General features: G+C 38.5%; 1 protein-coding gene across 1 annotated transcript in view; it reads right to left on the reverse strand.

The window, feature by feature from the left end:
- The window catches only part of LOC136846680 (uncharacterized), a 99,745-nt gene extending 76,764 nt beyond the window's left edge, over positions 1–22,981 (reverse strand). The window contains exons 1-2 of the mRNA XM_067117687.1: positions 22,602–22,981; positions 3,724–4,644 (exon numbers count right to left, since the gene is read on the reverse strand). Of these exons, the coding sequence (XP_066973788.1) occupies positions 3,724–3,910 (187 nt within the window). The 5' untranslated portion in view covers positions 3,911–4,644; positions 22,602–22,981. The remainder of the gene's footprint in view (positions 1–3,723; positions 4,645–22,601) is intronic.
- Between the last annotated feature and the right edge of the window lie 250 nt (positions 22,982–23,231).

Below are 23,231 nucleotides of genomic sequence, written 5' to 3' on the forward strand. Positions count from 1 at the left end.
AGACAATGCAGTCAACACAAAAGCAACGCCATTAATCAGAATCCGTGAGAATGCTTGCTTGCTATTGTCAGCGCTGAACGACCCCTTTTTTGATGGAAGATATTATCTGATGAATGAAATGGACCTATTGACTCTTATTTGACTCGCCTTTTCATTTCATGAACAGGCTGAAGGAGATTACTGAACAAAGGGATTATTGGGGAAGCAAATCCAAACTTATGTAAATGTATCTGTATTTAAAGATAATCAGTACAGCTAGCTTTCGGGAATCTGTTCGATTCCCCTTTTTCAATCTCACTGATTGAAAAAGGGAATCAAAGAGATTCCCGAGAGATATCTGTACAGATCTATCTTTAAATATATGTGCATTTATCTAAATGCGGATTTGTATCTCCATTTGAAGATTCATGCTACTATGAGTATTTTTTAAAGGGGTTATTCCTAGAGGTGAGTTAGGAAGAGACGACTCAAAATATGAAAGTATCTGGGCTTGAAAGCAGTCAAGCAGCTGGAACAGAGGTTCTCAATGTGGTAGTGCTTTCGTGGAGTGTTTAGACGTCTGGTATGAATGAACACAGAGAGAGAGAGAGAGAGAGAGAGAGAGAGAGAGAGAGAGAGAGAGAGAGAGAGAGAGAGAGAGAGAAATGACAGTTATATTTTATATGTGTATGTTAGGTAGGTTCAAGCTTTCACAAAAGGTCATTATACAGTCCTTTTGTATTTATATTTTTTATAAAACATAACATGGCCCTGCATTGTTGGTTTAGTGATGACTTCCATAATAATGGCATTACCATTTCTAACAATTGATTATATGTACTGAAGTCTTACTTATGAGAGTTAAATCTTAATATATTACCATTCTCGGATGAGAGCGTGTCTGAAAGGGTTAAGTGTCGATGGTCCGGTAATTCTAGGGTACTTGCAGGGAAAACAGTTGAGAACCTGAGCTTGAATATTATTAAAACCAGAATAGCATTAGCATTCACAAACAGATCTTGCATTATCATATAATTATTACCAATAAACTAGTCAGACAATAAATTATAAGCAATACGGATTCCCAGAGGATAAAATTCCGGCCGGTTTGGCAGATGATAACTCTGGAGTGTAAAGGATAAAACGCTATAATTAAGACGAGAATTAATCACACTGAGCTGGGCCGGGAAGGTAGGAGGAAGGGGTGGTGATGGGGGGGGAGGGTCGCTTGAGTAATTGGGCTAAAAGATGCTGGTGAAGGAGAGCCATGATTCTCATGTCCGGAGAATCTCCTCGTCCAGTGTGAGAATCGGGGAAAGTGAGAAAGGGAAATATACTGACGTGTCCTTAAGAGATATTGAATGTTGTTTACCCTTGTTTCTACGTAAAAGATTGTTTAGCTATATTGTGAAAGCGTTGCCGGATTTCAGAGGGCTTTTTGCAGACACGGTAAGTCATCGTCAGTGAAAGAAATTGGCTGAATTTTTTTTTATACAGTCTGAACAGAAGGTGAAATTCCATCAGTATGGTATATCTCAGAAACTTACTGCCCAATTGTAGTGACAATTAAAGCAAAAATTACGTTAAAATCAAGACGAACAAGAATAAAAACTGGCTGACAATCGGGAATTTTTTCCAATGTCTTTTTTAAAATTTACCTCAGTACCTTAAAAGTTAATACTAATCATTTTTTACTCTTTCAGGAGAGGTGAGTCATGTCCCGTGTTCTAAGGTTTATTACAAGCGATCTGAATGTGGGTGGTAATCTCAGAACTTTCCAAAGCGTCCCGCTTGGCTGTAAGGTAAGTCTGAATGTAGTAAATGAAAATGACACCAGGTTACAGTAGTGTTGAGAATCAGCCAAACATTTTTCCTTTAGTATTTATAATTATTGCAAGTCACTGAAATGTTTTTAGGACATTAATTCGTCTAGGGTTTTGGTGCACCCTTACCTGTCATGTGGAATATTGTTCTATAGGAATTTGCATATGGTTCCTATCTTCAAATTTCTACCCAGGGATTAAAGTGAAATTTTAGAAACTCTCCTGGATTTTAGGGCCTTATTATTCTCAGGTAGATCCTCTTTCCTCGTTGGAACATACATGTGGGTGTTTGATTTTGTATTAAGAACACCCACTTGTGCGCTCACACACACTCGCACACAGAGATATGACACCTCTCCATCATTAGGAATAGCAAAATAGAAAAACGACAAGAGCACAGTTTATGTAAATGTCATGCGAAGTTTTCTGCCGCAAGCCTTTGGACCGAGGATTGTTTGTATCTTTACCGAGGCACCCTGGGTGCCGTGTGTGTGAGAATTGTATTTTTTATCGATGAAACGAGTGTGTCCTCTTTCTGTGACGACCTCTGGGTACAAGGCCATGGAGCGAGCATAATCCTCACGTAAACAGGACACGGAATGAGCATAATTTCCGCGGGGGGAGACAGATCCTCTCGTTATCTCCCGATGATGATTTATTCTTCTCTGTGGGACTTGGAAAAGTTGACATAAATCTCCAAGATCTTTATTAGGATGGTGATTCAGTTTTATCTAGAAGCGAAGTCTTAATATAGGTGTATTTTCCCCAGAGCGAGCATCATTTAACAGCCAGTTGAACAAGAGACTTAAGTGGGCGTAAACCATGAGTGATTTAGTGAATATTTGCGTCAAATGTCTCAATTTCGCTTTTCGTAGTTCTTTTAGTGCCCATTCATCCACGGTATAGCGGACACTACGATTACATAGCGAGAAATTTTTGTAACAGGGTAACACATACATACACACAAAAATTATGCATGATACATAAGAGATAAAAGCAACATATTAACATTAAATTCGTCCATAGTTTAAAGAATAATAAGATTACATGTATCTGTCAGATAAGTCTCTCGAGATCAGAAAAGATAGTAAGGATGCATTGGCGAGACACGTACTCAGCCCCTCATTTCTGCGGGGAGAATCCACTAATGAATAATGTATACAGAACTTAATTACTCGTTTACTCGTAGGCATTACGGTTGAGTAGCACCCTTGCTCGATTGTATGCGCCTTTCGTCTGTCGTAAAGTTGTCATGACCATCATAATACTCCCGAGGTGTTTACGACCATGTTTGTTTGTTCGTGCTGTTGAATGTACAAGGAAGTTTTTCCCCACGGATTGTAGCTGCTGTTGTATTTGTACTTGCTTATGTGGCATAATTCTGAAGAAAATTATTGTGAAACAATTTTTTTCAGAAGTCAGCATAAGGACCAAATTTTTCTTTTTCTTAAAAGAATTCATTAAAAGTAAATCTCATGTACATTTGCTTCCTGTGAGAAGATAACGGACGCCGCTGACTAAAAGCTTATATTTCGAAAATGGCATAGTTTTTTTGTAGTTATGCATTTTTCCCCTCGGAGTGTAGCTGCTGTCGTATTTGTATATACTTGTGTGGCATTCTTCTGATGAAAATGATTGTGAAACAATTTGTTTCAGAAGTCAACATAAGGACCAAATTTTTCCTTTTCTTAAAAGAATTCATTAAAACTGAATCTTTTATACATTTGCTTTCTGTGAGAGATGACGGACACCGCTGACTAAAAGCTTATATTTCGAAAATGGCATATAAAAAAAAAACAAGAAAAAAAAGGCGAAATGTATGCCTCTTGAGTAAACGAGAGAGACACGGCAAAACGAAATGAGGACAAATGTCTTTTATCTCTCGCTTCTCCTTCGAGCGAGAGATTTGAGGAGCACTCACCTGCATGCAGAGTGATGATGACGGAGGCAGTAATCAGAAGGAGACATCCTGCAATCATGGGACGCGCTCCCAGGATGGAGGGACGCCTCAGCCGGAGCCAGGGGAGACACGTCATTCTCCTGACGTCCTTCCGCTTCTTCTTCTTCTCCTTCTTCAGCAGCGCCACGTCGCATTCGTCTTCTTTCATTTATCCGAGTGCACGAGCGACTGACTGTCAGGTTCACAATTAGGTTTCTTTCAAATGCCCCCTTTTTCTTCCACCGCCTTGCATTAGCTAAAAGCCGGTCATTTTTCTAAACTTCGTTCCTTTCAGTGTCACATTTTTGTCCTTTTTTTTTTTTTTAGATTTTGGCGCTCCTTAAGACACAGTCACGGCATTAGGAGGTGGTCGGGATTTTGATTATTGTTATTAAAAGGCAAAGTTGGTGTTTTGATTATCAGTAAAATATTATATTAGTTTGATGACAGTGCTAGCAAGAAATACTCTCGTATGCTATACATTATCATGCGGCCAGTGGACTCGTCGTTTCAAAAGCAGATGTAACAAAAGATTTGTCAATGTTCTTTTCCAAAATTAAACATTAGTGTCATTATCTCTTTTTTTTTTTTTTTTGTTCGATAAACTATCGCAGCGACAACTTAATAGCCCGGTTCAGTCCATTTCCACGTCAGAAAACTCCTCCTTCAGAAGCCGTCGATCTGGCATCCATCGTGATTCGGATAACCCCGGAAATCCCTTCCCATTTCAGGGAAGAACCACGAACGCCTAAATCGACGGTGCTGGTGTACACGCACCTCTCAATCCAGCGTCGAAGAAGCAGCGCCCACGCAGCGGTGTTTCTGAAGATTTAGTCTTTCTCTCTCTCTCTTCGTGGGCGTCCAATGCCTCCCTCGCACGCACGCTCTCGGGCATTCTTTCCCCTGCGAAGGAAAACAAGCATTATTGGTATTAGACCGTTCAAAGGGGTATAAATTTTTTCGGCTTGTTAGCATAATGGAAATGCAGTGAAATGCGGCGTTGGAAATGTGGAGTTGCTATGACCTTTTCTGGAGGTTTTATGTGGTATTATTGCTTATTGGTTATTAGGGGAATTTTAACTCAGACAGACAGACAGAATGGCAGAATATATGTGATGAGCTGTTGCGAAAATTCAACTTTTTATGTTATGATAGATTATACTTTTTATTAATTCATTTATCGGTTCTTTAATATTTTTAGAAAGAAGAGTTTAAACAACTTTTTTTTTTAGAAAGAAGAGTTTAAACAACTTGTTTTTTTCAGAAAGAAGAGTTTAAACTTTTTTTTTTAGAAAGAAGAGTTTAAACAACTTTTTTTTTCAGAAAGAAGAGTTTAAACAACTTTTTTTTTTAGAAAGAAGAGTTTAAACAACTTTTTTTTTTAGAAAGAAGAGTTTAAACAACTTTTTTTTTTTTAGAAAGAAGAGTTTAAACAAATAAAGGCAAAAACAGTTTTCTATATTGATTCTTGTAAGAGGAAGGATCTGACTTACAAGGGAATTGAAAGACAAAAACACTTGTAGTACGTAATAAAAAATTAAGCTTCTCTCGGGACCCACTAAGCCTGTCTTAACTGTGTCCCTCTGTGTGTTTCACTATTCGTGACAACTGAGACAAAGACCTAACAAAAAGTGTAAAAGAGACCGCTGTTATTATAATAGCTTATGACGAGGTCTAATGAATTTTAATGGGTAGCATTTCGTTGCATTAATAGGGCCATTAGGATGAAACGCATTTACAGATAACGAAGCCAGTATCGTTTTTTTATGTGCTTTTGGAAAGCAAACATTTTATGCTGTTGCCTTTCATTTTTCTTGCTTTATAGATCATCCACTTCTCTGCTTCCTCCTCTCCCTCTTCCTCCTATTTTTCTTCCTCTTTTTACTCCTTCTCCTCCTCTTTTTTTCCAGCTCCTCCTCCCTCCTTGTTTCTCCTCATTAATCTCCTCATCATCATCACTGCGTTTTTTTTTTTTTATTATTAAGACAGCCGTTTTCCCTCTCGAGGGGAAGCCGTTTAGAGGTGAGGTTTCAAGCCCCTCGCCCTGCCTCACAAGTGCCAAAAGGCTGACTTGCTGACCGCGTCTGACATTTCTTGCTGGTCACCCATCCAAGCACCGACCAGATCAAAAGGTGCTTGACATCCACCGATCAGTTCGATCAGGTGTGTGGCGTGCGAGTTCATTTTCAAATGGTCCGATTGGCATTTTATGGAAATTAGAGGTGCTTCAGTAAATTTACTTTCACGATATAAACTAGGAAATCTATAACACACTTATTAAGAGTTTATTAAAGTTCATTCCTTTATTAGAATATGTAAAAGTACACTGTTAAGTTTTCCAGTAATGTATTATGAAAAGGGACGATGAAATGCAAAAATATTAATCTTGCAATCTTGCATTTATAGCAGTGGATTGTCGAATTTGACATGGAAATAAGAGCTCAAAAGAACATTACTCTAGACTAGGATTTCTTTGGGCAGCTGTTTTTACTAACGCCGTTAGACGTTGGTTGTGTCCATATTAAATGTATACACGATTGCCTATGTATTCATACATTTTTTCACTCGACGCCATTTTCCATTAAAGGGGTTAGCCTCAGAGGGTAACCCTGTTTCTTAGCAAGTCATTTTGGGATGATCTGGCTAGCCTTATTCTATTTTCCAACCTTGATGCGACCCACTACAGTCTGCTAAATACCTGGCACGTAATTTACTGGTTAAGTCATCAAGGGAACAGTGGATTGTTGAATAACATGCCCAAGGACTTTATCCTTACCCAACCTTACGCCTTGGGAACGATCATGGGTCTCTTGTAGCTGGTAAGGGAGGTCATTATTCACTGAACTTATACTTATATATATATATATATATATATATATATATATATATATATATATATATATATATATATATATATATATATATATATATATATATATATATATATATATATATATATATATCAGACTGTGATGTTTAGATCACCAACGTTCCCAGCAGTCTTGAAATCCTCAGAAAGATAGGAATTGGGGATAACTTTTACCTCCACTCCGGACTAAGCCTTTACCGCTGGAAAAAAAAAAAACCGCATCAGCTTTTGGAAGAACTCTACTGACAGCGATTAGACACAAAAGGAACTTCTGCTCTTGAGCTCATGGCCTGCATTTAACTTGGAGGCAGAGATATTAGGGGGTTTTCAAGGCCGCGTCTAATGGGGCCTCGAGAGGCACCGAGGAGTTAAAAAGGCCCGTAATTATGAAGTAACAGAGATTACCGTTTCGTGCTTAAGGTAATCGCTGGTGGGGTCTCCATTTTTCAGCATTAGCCTCGATTGGGGGGCAGAAGGGGAATATTATTACTCGAAGTTATTATATTTTCAAATGGAAACTGAATGAGGGTTCTCGTGGAAACTAAATGAGCGTTCTCGATCAGCTTGAATAAAATAACTTATAATTAAAATCATCTTATGAGGACCAGAACATAATTTATATAATTTTATGAGGACCAGAACGAAGTGGAGGCCATATAATATAAATGAGGTCACGTCTGCTTTTATCATCATGGGTTTTATTACCTAGGGTAACGTGGTTTAATTGCCCAGGGTAACTTGTGTTCCTTTCATTCATTCTTAAGCCCTAGTGAAAGGGCAAACAATATATTCGTTATCATAGAATCTTCACTGCAGTACTGCATTCTCTCTCTCTCTCTCTCTCGTTTTCTACCAATCGTCTCGAGATAATGCACCTGCTCTCTCTCTCTCTCTCTCTCTCTCTCTCTCTCTCTCTCTCTCTCTCTCTCTCTCTCTTTCCTAACCAATTTCCTGAGATAATGCACTGACGTCATACAAAAATATACTGACCATCGCAGACAATTTCTCGTCTAGGCTATTGAAAAGGTGCCTAAGGAAAGACAAGATTTATTGGCCTTAAAGACATAGCGGTTCCTTCATTGATGTGAATGATGGTAATAGCTTGCGGGTCTATTTGTAATACAGAGACAGTTTTACTGATGTTATTGATGCCGGAAAATAATGGTCAAGCATCGCTGCTGGTACGATACACGTCTCGATACGGTCATTTTATTTGCGCGACGTTGCCAAGAGTTACGAGGTCTGGGAAGGCCATCCATTTTACCGATTTTTATCGTAAGCTTTTTTTTTTGCATTGCTTTGTGTATGTATTTATGTATGTTAATAGTAACTTTCTTTTTATTACACCTGAGTTTTCAGAGCATTTCAGTTCGCATTGGAGGCATATTAGTTTCCTCCTGTAGCTGATTAGATAACTAGTAGAAATATGTAAAGGAAAAATAAGTGTTAGACTGAGCAAAGAAGAAAAATGGCCGTCATATATGCACCGTCAGAGTATCTTATATACTTTCTGCAAAACAGATAACAAAAAGAATGAGAGGCAGTAATGTGGTTCTTAATGTTACCTGAATTACCCTACCAATGAGAGACTCGGACAATATTTACTTCACCCTAGAATAGAATGTATAAACAGCTGTCTTACCAGCGTGAGAAAGATTATGTCTAGGTTTACAGAGAGAGAGAGAGAGAGAGAGAGAGAGAGAGAGAGAGAGAGAGAGAGAGAGAGAGCCCTCAAGGTAACCCCTTTTCCCCATATCTGAATAGCGGACAAAGGTTCAAGGAGCGAGTCTTCACAAATCTTTTGTGTTTCCTCTAGGTCACTTACCGCATGTAAGCCCTCAGGAGTCTCTCTCTCTCTCTCTCTCTCTCTCTCTCTCTCTCTCTCTCTCTCTCTCTCTCTCTCAGTAAACCCAAGCGTCGCCTGTTTTTTTCTAATCTTCAATCTGCCTTCCATAGAAACTGAAGTAGAGCACTTATCATCCGGCTTACAATCGGCCATGATTTTTAACATCTGAAACAAGCTTATTCACCTCTCTTCAGTTCAAGAAGAGAGAGAGAGAGAGAGAGAGAGAGAGAGAGAGAGAGAGAGAGAGAGAGAGAGAGACATTACTGAAACTTGGAATAAATCTCAGCGGTTCGTTGCTTGTGGCAGTGGGTTACTTTGAGACCCGAAAACGACTAAGGTGAGATCATGTAAGATTCATTATCTGCAGCAGCAATCACAGTAAAAACATTCACAAACTCTTCGAAGAGGCATTGCCAAAAATCGACGCGCATCCAGATTCTTACCCGGCAGTACAAGTACTAATGCCATTCGTTCTCCGAATGCCCGTGGGAATCAGAATAAGGGGTTCGGGTACTTAGTTATGCACCCTAATCAAATCACCCTCACCTTTACGGTTTGAATCAGGTTTTGGTAACAGAGATCGAGCATCACGTCGGACTTTATCTGGATGTTCTTTTATTCCTTGTTATCTGTTTTCTAACTTTTGCGGATTGTTTTTCCTTTAAATCTGATACTTAATTATTTAATTAACGTGATGTAATTGTCCTGTATTCTTTCTCTCTCTCTCTCTCTCTCTCTCTGGATACACGTACAACTATAAATTCTCTCACAATTGTAGCATCTCTCCAATAAATGGATCTTGGTCTAAAAGGAGCAGCATGTCGGCGATCATTTTTGGAAATACGTGAAATATGGCGTTGCAGCACAATCCTTTCGGGAAAGCTGTCATAAATCTTTTCTACTCCTTTTGCAGATTTTTTTTCCTGCCTTCTGAAAATGCCAGGTCTTTATTCTCTGCGGCTCTCTCCTCCTCCTCGCGTGGGCTTGAACGTTTCAAGAAGTGTTTCTGAAAGTTATGGCCATTTGGCGCGTTTCATATGAAGGCCTTGACTTTATATGAAACCACTACTACTACGAATAATAATAATAATAATATGTAGAAATTGTACGCATATATATATATATATATATATATATATATATATATATATATATATATATATATATATATATAATTTTTATATGTATATATGTATTTCGACGCATCCTCGGAAACGCTGAACCATCAATGTTCAGAAATGGATGTAGGCGATATATAGCTTGTTTATTTAAAGGTTTCAGACAACAATTATATTGAAAAAAAAAATGTTACAACAATTCTTTTGAAAGAATATAATTCCAATAAAAGTTGTTCTCGATTTCAGTGTTAAGGTAGTAACTACTCTCAGAAAGAAAACTAAGCAAATGAGAATGCTTGGCTATGCTTGAAATCATATTCCATCAGAAATCATTTTCCTTGGGTACAGTTGTCATTAAACAGTTTCATCAAGAGAATATTTGTGTTAGTGTTTTGTGCGTTTATTTATGTAAGCACGTATTTTGCACAGTTTAATTGTAAAAAGGAAAGTGTTATACCCTGTGGCCATGCAAGTTCGGCATTTTTCTTAGTAAATTAGTGTTAATAGCAGTTAAAATATGCAAGACAAGCGGAATGTCAGGAGGCACACTGGAGATTTAGTGAAAGTTGTCTGAAGGAACCTTACGAGATATTAGTTTATTTCAGATATTAGTTTATTTCTAGGGGAATGTTTTGTATGTACTGTAGTTCGTAATGTTTGCCTGTTGCTGATCTACTATATCGGTGAATGCCATCTTTTTTAGATTAAAAAGTGTAGATATCGTTTCAAAAGCAGTTTTAGATTTATGACAGCCATGTTGGTTTCCATCTATCACAGTAACGTTGTAATCTTTCTTGTTGTTGAAATTCATTAAAATTCCCCTCCGAAATCCCTAAAGATATTAATAGAATTAAATTCGTATTTAGTTTTTGTTGTCGGAATAAATCACCCCCAAAATTACGTTAAGTTTACTATAAAGTTTACGAAAATTAATGTAATTTATGACTTTGTAAACCGTATGGATGGGAAGTCCTTTTTACCGTCATGTCACGAACTAAAGAAAATACACGAAATAAAACAATAAAAATGAAAATTTCTGACTTGAAATTGAGGTCATGGAAAGGAAAAGTACTTGTGCATAGAAAAAGCAAACGAACGCAGAGTGAAAAAAAATCTCGCAAGGAACGACGAGATGGCAGGATACGTTGGATGAACAGACGGAACAAACTTTTGAGAATCAAAAAAAAAAAAAAAAAAGATGCATATTATCCGGGGAAAGGAAAAAGAAAATGGAGCGCATGCGAGAGACGAGAGGCACTTATTAATGTCTGCCTTAAGGTCGACTTACCGGGGATAAGAATTTTTTGGGTAGGTTGTTATGAGATGACTTTAAGTTAATGGCCGGCGTCGGACGGTATCTCATCATGTATGCTGGAGGCCTCGCTACTTTTGAGAAGGGATGGATAACGCGCGCGCGCGCACACACATACACGCGCACACAATACACACACACATACATGAGTGTAATTAAGTACGTGCAAAACATACGATGGTAGTAATCCATGTCATATTTCAGTTTAATAATTTTGTATCATGTCAGATGTGAGTTTTCTATGCGATTTGAGCCAAAATTAAGTTTTTTTTCTTCATTTTTTACTATATGAGCCACAATTGAGCCTTTTTATTGAGCTGAAAATCAGATTTTTTACGATCTAGGCCAAAAGTAAGCCTTTTTTTTTAAAGACCTCAGCCAAGATTAAGCGTTGTTTTGTTATACGACCTGAGCCAAAATTAAGCTTTTCTTGTTATAAGATCTTGGCCAAAATTAAGCGTTGGTTATTTATACGATCTGAATCAAAATTAACTGGCGTTTTGTTATACGATCTGAGTCAAAATTAAGTTTTTTTACGAACCGAGCCAAAAATTAAGCCTTTTTTTAACGATCTGATTCAAAATTAAGTGCATTTTTTTACGATCTGAGCCAGAATTAAGCGTTGGTTATTTTTACGATCTGAACCAAAATTAACCGTTGCAATTTTTACGATCCGAGCTAGTGAGAGTTTTGATAGATTTAAAATTTTATGGCAGATTTAAATTACGTCGAAATACGGTTGTCTGCATTGCTGTTCAGCACGAAGCAAGAAGCAGTGGCGGAAAAAGGACGGTAAAAAGGAAAACATTGTTAGAGCGACTAAGCGAACAATAAAATCTTTCGAGGTGTGATTATGTAATATTAAGGATGGAAGGATACAAATATGGAATTTAGGACTAAAGCTTAAGTACAAAAGCCAAGGAGGCCCATTCAGCACTTAGCTGCGATGGTCAAGTGTTTCTTTCAAGAAAAAAAGTTTTCCCTCACATGGCGGACTTGACCCCATACTTAAAAGATAAATCACCGACGCTTAGATCAGGTTTGGATAAAATTATCATCAGCGGCTGAACGAAGTGTCATTTTATTGTTTTGAATTAATATGGCAGTCGACGTCTGTAGTCCTTGGCATGACAGCAGGTCGAAGTAACCAGATTAGTTACCGTGCCTGACAACGCATGTTTCCCCATAGGGGGGTTAGTGCCTTCAGTGCACCTCATGCGGTGCACTGTAGGCATTACTAAAGGTTCTTTGCAGCGTGCCTTCGGTCCCTAGCTGCAACCCCTTTCGTTCCTTTTACTCTACCTCCTTTCATATTCTCTTTCTTCCATCTTACTTTCCACCCTCTCCTAACAATTGATTCAGTGCAACTGCGAGGTTTTCCTCCTGTTACACCTTTCAGACCTTTTACTGTCAATTTCCGTTTCAGCGCTGAATGACCTCATAGGTCCCAGTGCTTGGGCTTTGGCCTTAATTCTATATTCAATTCAATTCCTAACGCATGTTTAGCATATCAAAAAAAATATCCCACAGGTTTTTTTTTTTTTTGCCGTATGACCCACATTAAGCTGGTTAAAATGAAAATGATTTATGCCGAGGGCTTTATCAGAATTACGCTGCATTAAATTTCCAGTTGTAAAATTCAGACGCGAGAATTTTTCGAAATGGTGAACTGTTAATGCATGGTATCCAGGGAACTGCACAATTCTATATCGTTTTCCATATGCTCGGTGTTCCACGAGTTGTCTCTGCAGGGAGATACATTTGTCCGCGTATAACGTCACATTACGCTATGAAATATTTCCTTTAAAGGGATACAGTCTTATGTTTATCAGAGCATTTTTCCGCATCCATTCTTTTGCGTCTTATAAAATGTGGTAAATCGTTAACCAGGCACAAAAATGTCACGTTCGTGAATGTTATTTGTGTTGTTATGGAATGATTTTGAATTGTTTTGTATATTAGTAGACTTTAATTGGATACACAGTAATGTTTGCTGTCAAGATTCGTCTGAGAATTTAAAGTAAATCCAGCTGTCTCGAGATAGCAAAACTTCAACGTAATTCGACGAACTGTGATGTCTGCTCTTCATTCGTTACCATAGTCTTCATTTACATAAAACTCATCTTGCTGCACGAAAGGAAATCAACATTGGCTTGATTCAGCAGGTTGACAAATTAAAACTGAAAAAAAATGTTTACAAAAAATCGTTGAATAAAAAAATCTTTAAAAAAATCGGTGAATAAAAACATTTTAAAAAAATCGTTGAATAAAAAAATATTTAAAAAATCGTTCAATCGTCTATAATTGTATGTTCATACTTATGACAAGGACCCTGTCAAAAAGATGCTTATTAATATATTTATATGCAAATGCTTTGAGTTTTAGAGCCTTTTCTCGAAAGGGTTTGTACGTAATAAGAATTTCCTTTGGCGCTGTATTTGTATAATAATATATTAAAGAAATGTTTGCAGTCGGGACAAAAGGCCCTTTGTATTTTAGCATACTGTCGAGTACACTTCCGGCAGTTCCAAACAGGAGGTAGGATTAGCATTTTGATTGTACGGTTGCTTCTGGTTAGACGCATTTACGACACCAAACAAAAGTTTGGAGCTGTGGTGGGTACTTCATTCATTTTAAATATTTATGTTTATTGTAGCATTTCGGCGCTGTAAAGAATTAGATTTTTTAGTTCATTTGAAGATTTGTTTTTCTTTATTTAGGTGCATTTTTTGTACTCTTAAATATTTTTCCTTTCGGTTCCTTGAGTAAATTTTGTAGTATAATAATAGGTGGTCTGTACGTCGTAAAAAGTATTTCAGTTTAAAAAAATTAACTTTGTACTATTGGCTTTATTTTTTCAGAATTCATAAAATAATTAAATTGCATTACCTATGCTGATTGGCTGTAATAGGTTTATATTAATATATTTTATTTAAATTTAAAGTTCTAGGTACAACAAATCCTATTTTTTGGCTCTTTAAAATCTTTTACCCCAAGATTTTCCTGCTGTACGATATTATATTATAAGTAATAATTATCCAACCTCAAGATTAGTTTTGTCAAGAGGAACTTATTTTCTCTTAATTTTTATTCATTGGAAAAATTCACTTTCCAGGGTGGATAATATTGTCTGATGCACCTTCTTTTCTGGCGGCACATTGCTCTTCTTACCCATAAATACTGAAAATTGAGGGGGAGGCAGGAGAGACATATATATACATATGTATGTATGTATTTATGTATGTATATATATATATTTTTTATTTCTTCCCTTTTATTATTATAATTATCATAATCTTTTGGGGTAGGGACGTCTGTCTCAATATTGGCGCTTGTAAAGTATGCAGAATGAAATTGCCCTTGGCCCTACCCAGCGCTCATGGTGTTCTCGTTCTGCCTACTGTTGGACTTTCCGTCTCGACACTCTTATATTACCCTCATTTTTATCGGTATGTGTACAACAGTATAGATTTACTCAAGCTTGACTGGCCATCTTGGCCCGCTTTGATGTTACCGTCATTTTGATAATCCACCCATTAAAAAAAACACACAAGCGTTCAGAAACTTCCAACAAAACTTGTGGGCCTGATACGCGAGATAATTATCCTTGGTAAGTCCAAACGCCAACGGCAAAATCCGTTCATTACTCCGCAGGTCTCCACTGAAGGGGAATTTAGCAATACGGGCCTGCAAAGTGCTTGGATTCGCGACTTGATTGCCAATAAATGCCATATGCCATTGCCCTATACGCTGAAGTGGGCTTTACTGGTACTTCTGGCGAACTTTCGGGGTCTGGTGTAAGTGACGGCGGGGCATATTGGTTCCCGAAAAGGTAGCAGAATGAGAGTATATATATATATATATATATATATATATATATATATATATATATATATATATATATATATATATATATATATATATATATATATATATATATATATACATACATACATATTTATATATATGTGTGTGTATGTATGTATGTAGTATGTATGTATAAATGTAAATATATCTATACACATACTTGTGGACTATCTTTAAAGAGGTTGACCATTCACAAGGATTACAAAACCGCTCTCATCCCCGTGTTTAAATATTTCAAAATGAAATCCCCAAATTCTATTTTTCTGTGTGTTTAAGCTTAGACTGCGAATAAAAGGTAGGAGTGACATTCAGTTTTTCTACCGATCTCCCGGAAATTAATGTAAACGTAGACGAATTTATCTCAGTATAACTTCAATAATTGTTCGTTAAGAGAAAAGTTTTCAAAAACAGCAAAAAGTAGATAGGCTTTCTAATCGGAGGGATTTCACATCAGCTGATAGGTCTGGGTTGGGGGGGTTCCTTCCCCAAGTAGGAATTTGCTTCTCCGAGAGAAAATAAGATGATTTGCAGCAGTCTAACTGAAAAAGGGTTCAAAACGTAATCTTCGCTTGAAATGCTCCGGTAACGAAAATATCCAGAAGTGGTGAAAATATCTTCTCTTTCGAGTTTGTAAGATCCAGAGGGAAAGTCGCCCACAAAAACGGCTTCAGTTTCATGAACGATTTCAAGAGTTCAGGCTCAGGCTCAGGAACAGAAGAGACGAACGCTACACCAAACCGGTAGTTGGCAGGATGTGCCGAGAGCGAGCTTGGAGGTCTATCAAGTCTTCAGAAAACTCGGGCCTAAAGTCCGGTTTCTACTCAGTCGAGGCTTGATAGTACTGGAGTGCACCAACTGACAAGTGTTCATTTAACAGATTTACCCAGTCTCGTAAAACTTGCTTTCGGAAGAGTGCGATATTAATTTCCGTCATAGAATCTGTTCATTGGGCAGGTTTTCAAAATCATTTGGCAGCTGAGCTATCAGATTTGGCTAGCATTCCGATGCCATGGTCTGGCATGCCGAGAAAGAGGAGAAAATTTATGCCTTTGCTTTCCGTTCATTGTTTCCTCTTTCTCCCAGGAATTTATATGATATAAGTATATTTGGTTACTAGAGTAATAGATGGTAGGGCCTTTGATTTGAGGAAACTAGTTTACAGTTCCTCACTCAAGTTGCCATGGATCCGAGTTTTTTTTTATGTACACAACAAGCTATACTATTATAACTTGTTTTCCAGATAATCACATATTAATGAGAGAGAGAGAGAGAGAGAGAGAGAGAGAGAGAGAGAGAGAGAGAGAGAGAGAGAGAGAGAGAGAGAGAGAGAGACTTGTCTGTTAAATTACATTCCCGATTGTTGTCTTTTTGTATTTATGACGTGCAGTTAGAGGACCCCAGAGGAGTTTAAAGCAGAGATAAAAAAACCTTAGCCATGTCAAATACATCTCTTGTTCATTTCATGCCACCCGACGTACTGTGACTGGGCAATCGTGAAGTTGGAAGACAAAAAGGGTGGGTGGCAACATGGGTCGGAGGTCGGCGAAACAATGGGGTACAGGAAAGTGAGTGAAGTTGGTGAGAAAAAGGTCGATGACAAAATGGTTTACAAGAAGATGGGTGACAAGGTGGGTGGGAAGAGGATGGGTGACAAAGAGGTGGGTGGGAAGAAGATGGGTGACGAGGAGGTGGGTAGGAATAAGATGGGTGACAAGGAGGTGGGTGGGAATAAGATGGGTGACAAGGAGGTAGGTGGGAAGAAGATGGGTGACCAGGAGGTGGGTGGGAAGAAGATGGGTGACCAGGAGGTGGGTGGGAAGAAGATGGGTGACAAGGAGGTGGGTGGGAAGAAGATGGGTGACCAGGAGGTGGGTGGGAAGAAGATGGGTGACCAGGAGGTGGGTGGGAAGAAGATGGGTGACAAGGAGGTGGGTGGGAAGAAGATGGGTGACAAGGAGGTGGGTGGGAAGATGATGGGTGACGAGGAGGTGGGTGGGAAGAAAATGGGTGACGAGGAGGTGGGTGGGAAGAAGATGAGTGACGAGGAGGTGGGTGGGAAGATGATGGGTGACGAGGAGGTGGGTGGGAAGAAGATGGGTGACGAGGAGGTGGGTGGGAAGAAGATGGGTGACTAGGAGGTGGGTGGGAAGAAGATGGGTGACGAGGAGGTGGGCGGGAAGAAGATGGGTGACTAGGAGGTAGGTGGGAAGAAGATGGGTGACAAGGAGGTGGGTGGGAAGAAGACGGGTGACAAGAAGATTGTTGAGGAGAAAGAAAAACGCGAGAAACTCGGGTTCTAGGTAGGAGTCGCACGGGAGGAAACGGAACCTGGTGGGGAAGGGGGGAAGGGAACCTGAGGTAGGGGGGAACCTATTGATCTTTCTCCCGCCCTCCCGCATCCGCAGTGTGCGTGTGTCTGTGCGTGAGTCCGTGCGTGTCTGTTTTACTAGACTGGAGGGGGATCCAAATCCCAGGTATGCCCTGGAAATGGAGTTACAGAAGGGAAGAAAAAAGTTATCCCGATGTAAAGTTCACCTTCTCTTGTTACCCCTTTTTTGCTGGCTCAGCCATTTTTGCCATTCATGACACGTAATGATATGAATTTTAACCTGGATAGATTCAAACGTTTACTGTCTTTAAAAAGTACATGTTTTATACGGAATAAACAACAAAAGGGCGCGAGGATTTCGCATGCATGGTCTCTATAAATGCTCCATAACTTAATAGCCTACTCCAACAAGTTATGTTGTAGTACCAACTCCTTTTTCTATCAAATTCTCCACGGGTGAAACTCCGAAACCGGACGTAGTTTAAAGTTTGTTTCGGGCAAACCCTCTCATCGTCGTGAAATCAGTTGCTAATGCGATAAACCTTTCCATCCCCATGTGGCTAATCAAAGAAAGGTACCGTTGGCCGTGCGACTGGCTCAGAGTACTGTTCTGTCTTCAACTTCGTGTAGGTCACTGACTGAAACTTCACGTTTGCTGTGTTGCTTCCAGAGTACCGAATCGCCGAAGGGGTAAACAGATGAATACGTTGTATTTTGTTTTGAACAGTATGCTTCTTGCATAAATATTCGGTTATTACAGAATTCTATTAATCGATTTGAAATACCGATTAATACAACGTACATACTTGAACTGTGCATGGTATTTTTAAAAAATATTTGATAACATAGCATCGCACAACACATTCTGATTCAAGCCTACCATTTTTTACCGTATAAAACGACCACATAGCATAATATCGAAAATTCTGCTAAACCTTCTTGTTCTATATGTTCAAGTGTAAGAAAACTGACGCAGCGAAATGACCCGAAGGTGATTCCAGATTTTCTTTGCTGGAGAAACATAACTCAACACCCCCGATCAGATTTTTGAGTGGCAGAACCTTCAGGTCGAGTGGAAAAATAATGTCAAAGTTGATTTTATTTTCCACAGTCGATGTGTGCCATGGTATAGAATGAGACTGAGTTTCAAGTCCAGTAACTCACGAGAGTATTGTCCACACTTACAATTCTAGAAAGCACGGAGGTGGTCTCCTGCAGATGGATCAGAAGTTACTCAAGTCTGGTATAACTTGGAAACCGATAAGACTGAAGATTAAATTCAGCTCTTGTCATCGAGGACAGCAGGAAATATCCCTCTGAAGGAAAAGGGAAAGAAATGACCCATGCACGGAGACATCCCTCGTGAAAAGAACGCTTCTGAGATAATTAGATGAAGATTTTTTCGAAGCATAAAATTTTTTTTTCTTGGGGTTTTACCCCATTTTGAAATTTTACCGGGTTTTTGCTCAGTTAAAATTTACTACATTTTCTCCAAGCATTAAATTATCCAAGGCCTTTTTCCAGCCATTTAGATTACCTGGATCGTGTCTTCCTAAAATCAACCCCACCCTTCCCAACCGCCTTTTTCATTCCAAGGATCATACTCAGCTCTCTGCAGCTAAAAGCAATGTAAGAGTCCGAAGAAAGTTGAGGTGAGATGGAAAAGAAAAAGAGTGGTCGAGAAGTGAAAATAATTTAAGGACAAAGTACCGAAGTGCTAAATGTATTATATGATTTTAAGATGTTTCTCATTTTAGTACGTAAGTGAGAACTGTTTAGAGACAGCGGTATTTATGTCTGTATGTCATGTGCGTTGTCTTTTCAATGGCGGAGTTCATCATTGAACCGCAACACCCGAGTATAAAAGACCCGCATCTTTTCACACAACCTGTCCCCCCTTCGATTTTGATCTCTCGGAGCTCTTCAGAGATATGACATAGATTTGCAGAGAGCGCTGACCGTCCACAGACCTTCGAGTATAAGAGTATTTTTATCCCGGGTTTTTGTCCTTCGATGAAATCACGGTATTTGTTGGCCATCCGCCAGCTCCCTCTTCAGGCACAAATGATGGTCGTAAACGTTTCTTGCCTACCTAAATTTGGCGAAAAGTATCTGAATGGGATATTTGGTTCTGTTCCAGGCTGTAAACTTGTGACTCCAAGACGAAAATCACGATCATGCGTCAACGTTCTGTCGTGCACCCTTTTTCTCCTGCATGTTTGTAGGCGTAAATTTGCCAGTATATCTGCACGTGTTTATCATGATTTACGAACGCGCGCGCGTGCGCTCACACACATGTATATAATAGATACATATACTGTATTGTGTGTCACTAATTAGGGGCAAACAATAAAGTGATGATTTTCATCGGTTTAAGTAAAACGAAATCTTGACTCTGAGCCTGATCAGGATTATAGTCAAAATTGCAACAGATTTAAGTAAAAGCACGTAGACAATGTAGAGGTACCCGAAGACGGAAAATCCAGTCACATAATTAAACAAGACTCGAACATCACTCAGCTGAAGTCCTAGATACCGGGTCGAGAGGAAAAACCTCAACAATGAGAGAAAATAAAACATGAGAATTATCTCTGACGCCGATAATAAATAGCAACGGAATTCATTTGTAAGTTGCAATTTCTTGCACAGTGAAAGCGTAAGAAGTATTCTTATCATTAGGACTTGCCAACCAATATTTATTTTAGCAACAGAGTGAAACAGCATAAAACCCGGAGAGCGCCAGAAATTAAGTCTTTGGAGAAATATCTTTATTATGTAAGGGAGATGATTACTTGATCACATAGTACCCCGAATCCATTTAAGAAACAGAATAATGATGGGTAATTCTGTCCAAAGGGAAGTTAAGGTGATAAATGAATTTTTCTTAAAGCAAGTAGTTTACCAAGCATTTGTTTGCGTGTTTACTTAGATGAAACTTGCACTCAGCGTTTTTAGAAGTTGAGTAACCCGCAGTGCAATAAAAGAGCATGACAGTATTGCATATACAGTAGGCTATACATAATGTGCAGTCCTCTGCACAAGGTTAATAAAAGTAGCAATAAAACGCAACTGTCTATAACCGCAATCGTATTAAGCACACCTTGGTCATTTCGCTCTGCGCCACTCGAGCAAAGCAGCAATAAATGCGGACATGGTCGCCAATAGCCTTTTCCCAATAAGCTTGAAACTCATAATTACATTTTGTCGTTCGTCTTTTGGGATGCTTACGTTGAAGGGAAAGAGATTTAGTGTGTGTATAAGAAGTTAATGACTGACAACGAAGCGTGAGGAACCTAGTAATCCTTGGATGGCAAGGTTTGATGTCGATTTACTTATTCTGTTGCAAACCGAATACATAATCTTCCTCCTCTCAAAAGTCGGAGCGATAGCTTCCCTTGGGATAGGGACCTACCATATTATCTACTCCCCTCATAGTCGTGTTACATCAGGTATGTTGCTATGCCAATGGTCCCTGTATCGCAAGTCAGTTGGTATCACTTGTGATTCGTTATGTTTCGTTTATCATTCTACTTTGCTAATGGCATTTGTGATTAAGTCGCAATCACTAATTTTTACTATTTTCTTAACTGCAACAACCTGCTCTTAAATTCCCTGTGTGTTGGACACGTAAAATGTACAAATGATGCTTATACCTTTCAGACGCAGTATCTTACCAATGGATCATTTGTTTGTTATTAATGGAATGCTATAGCCAGAGGGGATGATGGTATTGAAATATCTAATCGTATTGCCCCGTTGAAGTCAGGAGTATTCAAGTCTAAAGCGTTTCAGTACCAAGACGGGGGGATTATTTGACAAAGATGGAATGAACTGAATGGAAGATAAGGAAACCAGGAATATTTATATAAATTTAGAACGAGATGCTTGATGCACCTGCGGGATATCTCCCTCCCGTTTATGAAAGCGGCGTTTTGTAGACAAATGAAGTCTGTTGCTTCTTATTTATAAGAACGCTCGCATGCACTATCAGACTGAAGTCCTGCAATAACTGTATTCTGGCTACTATAACTAAATGCAGTGTTAATTCCAAAGACAATTGTCTGCAGGCTAATGTATAATTCGTCATGATTTCCACCAGTATTGATATTTATTGCGAACCATTAATAAATACTGCATTGCCAAGGTTGCTCATTTTCGCCAAAAACCATTTTGGTTTGATGTTACTCCGTCTGTTTCGACAATAGTTTCGAGTTTCGTAACGATCATATCAGAACTGGTTTGCGGGCTGACGACAATATAAATATCATCTTTATGTATTTAGTGCTAATTAGTTTATCATTACTCTTTATGCACGAATAAAATTATGCCCCCGAGCTGTCTACTTTTCTGGATGGTAGATGTTGCAGTCCCTCTCGTAATCAAAACTTAAAAAGTGACTTAAATAGTGTCGGGTAACCACTGAAAAAATACATTTTAATGATTATTTAAATTACCGAAAAAACATTTTAACGACATAATTCGGTACACGCTGTGGTGGAGTGATTGCGAACATGGAAAGAGTTCAGCCCTTTGGAAAGAGAGGATGAAAACGTGCTTTTAAAAGGCGGTTTGCCTTGACTCCGTGATAAAGTGAATTTAGTTAACCTTTTAATGCGACATCAAAATTATTCAAATGCTCTGATGTGTATTGTATTCCGGTTGCAGTTTAATCATTGTTGCAATTCTGAAACTTGTTACAAAATAAACTTTACTTTTAATTTTTAGAAGATTCGAATTTACACGGTCCTTCTTTTACATGCGGCATGGTGTACTTCCAGCGTAGTTCACACGAGAAAAGTAGCTTTTGACGCTCTGAAATTTTGTATATGAATTTTTACATTTTGTTCTTAATCGAACGTTAGTCGTTAGCGCACGGGCACAAAGGCATATGGCAAGTGTATGTATAATTATATATATATATATATATATATATATATATATATATATATATATATATATATATATATATATATATATATATATATATATATATATATATATATATATATATATTATATATATATTATATATATATATATATATATATATATATATATATATATATTATATATATATATATATATATATATATATATATATATATATATATATATATATATATATATATATATATATATATATATGTCATATAATTAACCTAACCTAATGTGTTCGTAGGTTCATAATTATTCTAATAACGCGAGCAACAAAGCAACATGCAGAATTCTGCTTATGGTAAACGAAACAGAAAACACGATCCTTAAATAATTTCACCAATTACGAATTTTTCGTGAAGGTTTAATTCCCGTAACGCAATACTGGTCTTCCCTAAGGCGACTTCGACAACGATCGTCAGCGAAGCGACGTCAATGCACCACGTGTTTGCAATGCGCCAGCTTTCCCAGAGAAGAGGGAGCAGCGAACAGCAAAGTATAAGAAACAGAGATGTGTTACGGTGCTCGAGACCGGGTCGAGAGCAAAGTCAAATTCTGTACACGAAGCATTCATTCATAACTAACCTTCAAGTTGTTGTTTCCGTGGCCGTTTGAAAGGGAGAGGATGGATGCATACCCTTTAAGGATACTTTTCTCTCTCTCTCTCTCTCTCTCTCTCTCTCTCTCTCTCAACCGTTTTCGTTTGCGTTGAGAATGCAAGTCCTCCGACACCGCCTATGGTTGCCTGAAAATCAGTCGCATGGCCACGCACACCCTTAAATCAATGACGAGATAGTCGAAACCGTACGGTGGGGGCTCTTGGTTAAGTAGACGTCCCGTTCGTTTTCGAGTTCAGCCCGGAAATAAAAGAGGTAAACAATTTGAAAGTGAGAGGGAGCGCGTGCGGAGGCGGACTAAGAGGAGGAGCGGCGTCCTCTTTTCGCTCCAAAGACCACTGGGACACTGGTCTTCGGTTTAGCAGAATCAGCAGTGAGCAGACAGTAGCAGACATGCGATCTGGTTGGTTGTAGGGTATTTTGCTACCCGTTATCGTACACGGCTTTCGAATTGTCTTACTGAAGGCAGGCTCGCCGTTCTTTGGTTTGCTTTTGGTTATATGTCGTTATAAAATACCGGTCTGTAATGCTTTTATAAAAATGCACTGTTTCCATGGACATTCTTCAAACAATTCCCCCATATATACTTTTCACGTAT

The sequence above is a fragment of the Macrobrachium rosenbergii genome, chromosome 15 (genome assembly GCF_040412425.1).
Source record: "Macrobrachium rosenbergii isolate ZJJX-2024 chromosome 15, ASM4041242v1, whole genome shotgun sequence".
Taxonomy (NCBI): Eukaryota; Metazoa; Arthropoda; class Malacostraca; order Decapoda; family Palaemonidae; genus Macrobrachium; species Macrobrachium rosenbergii.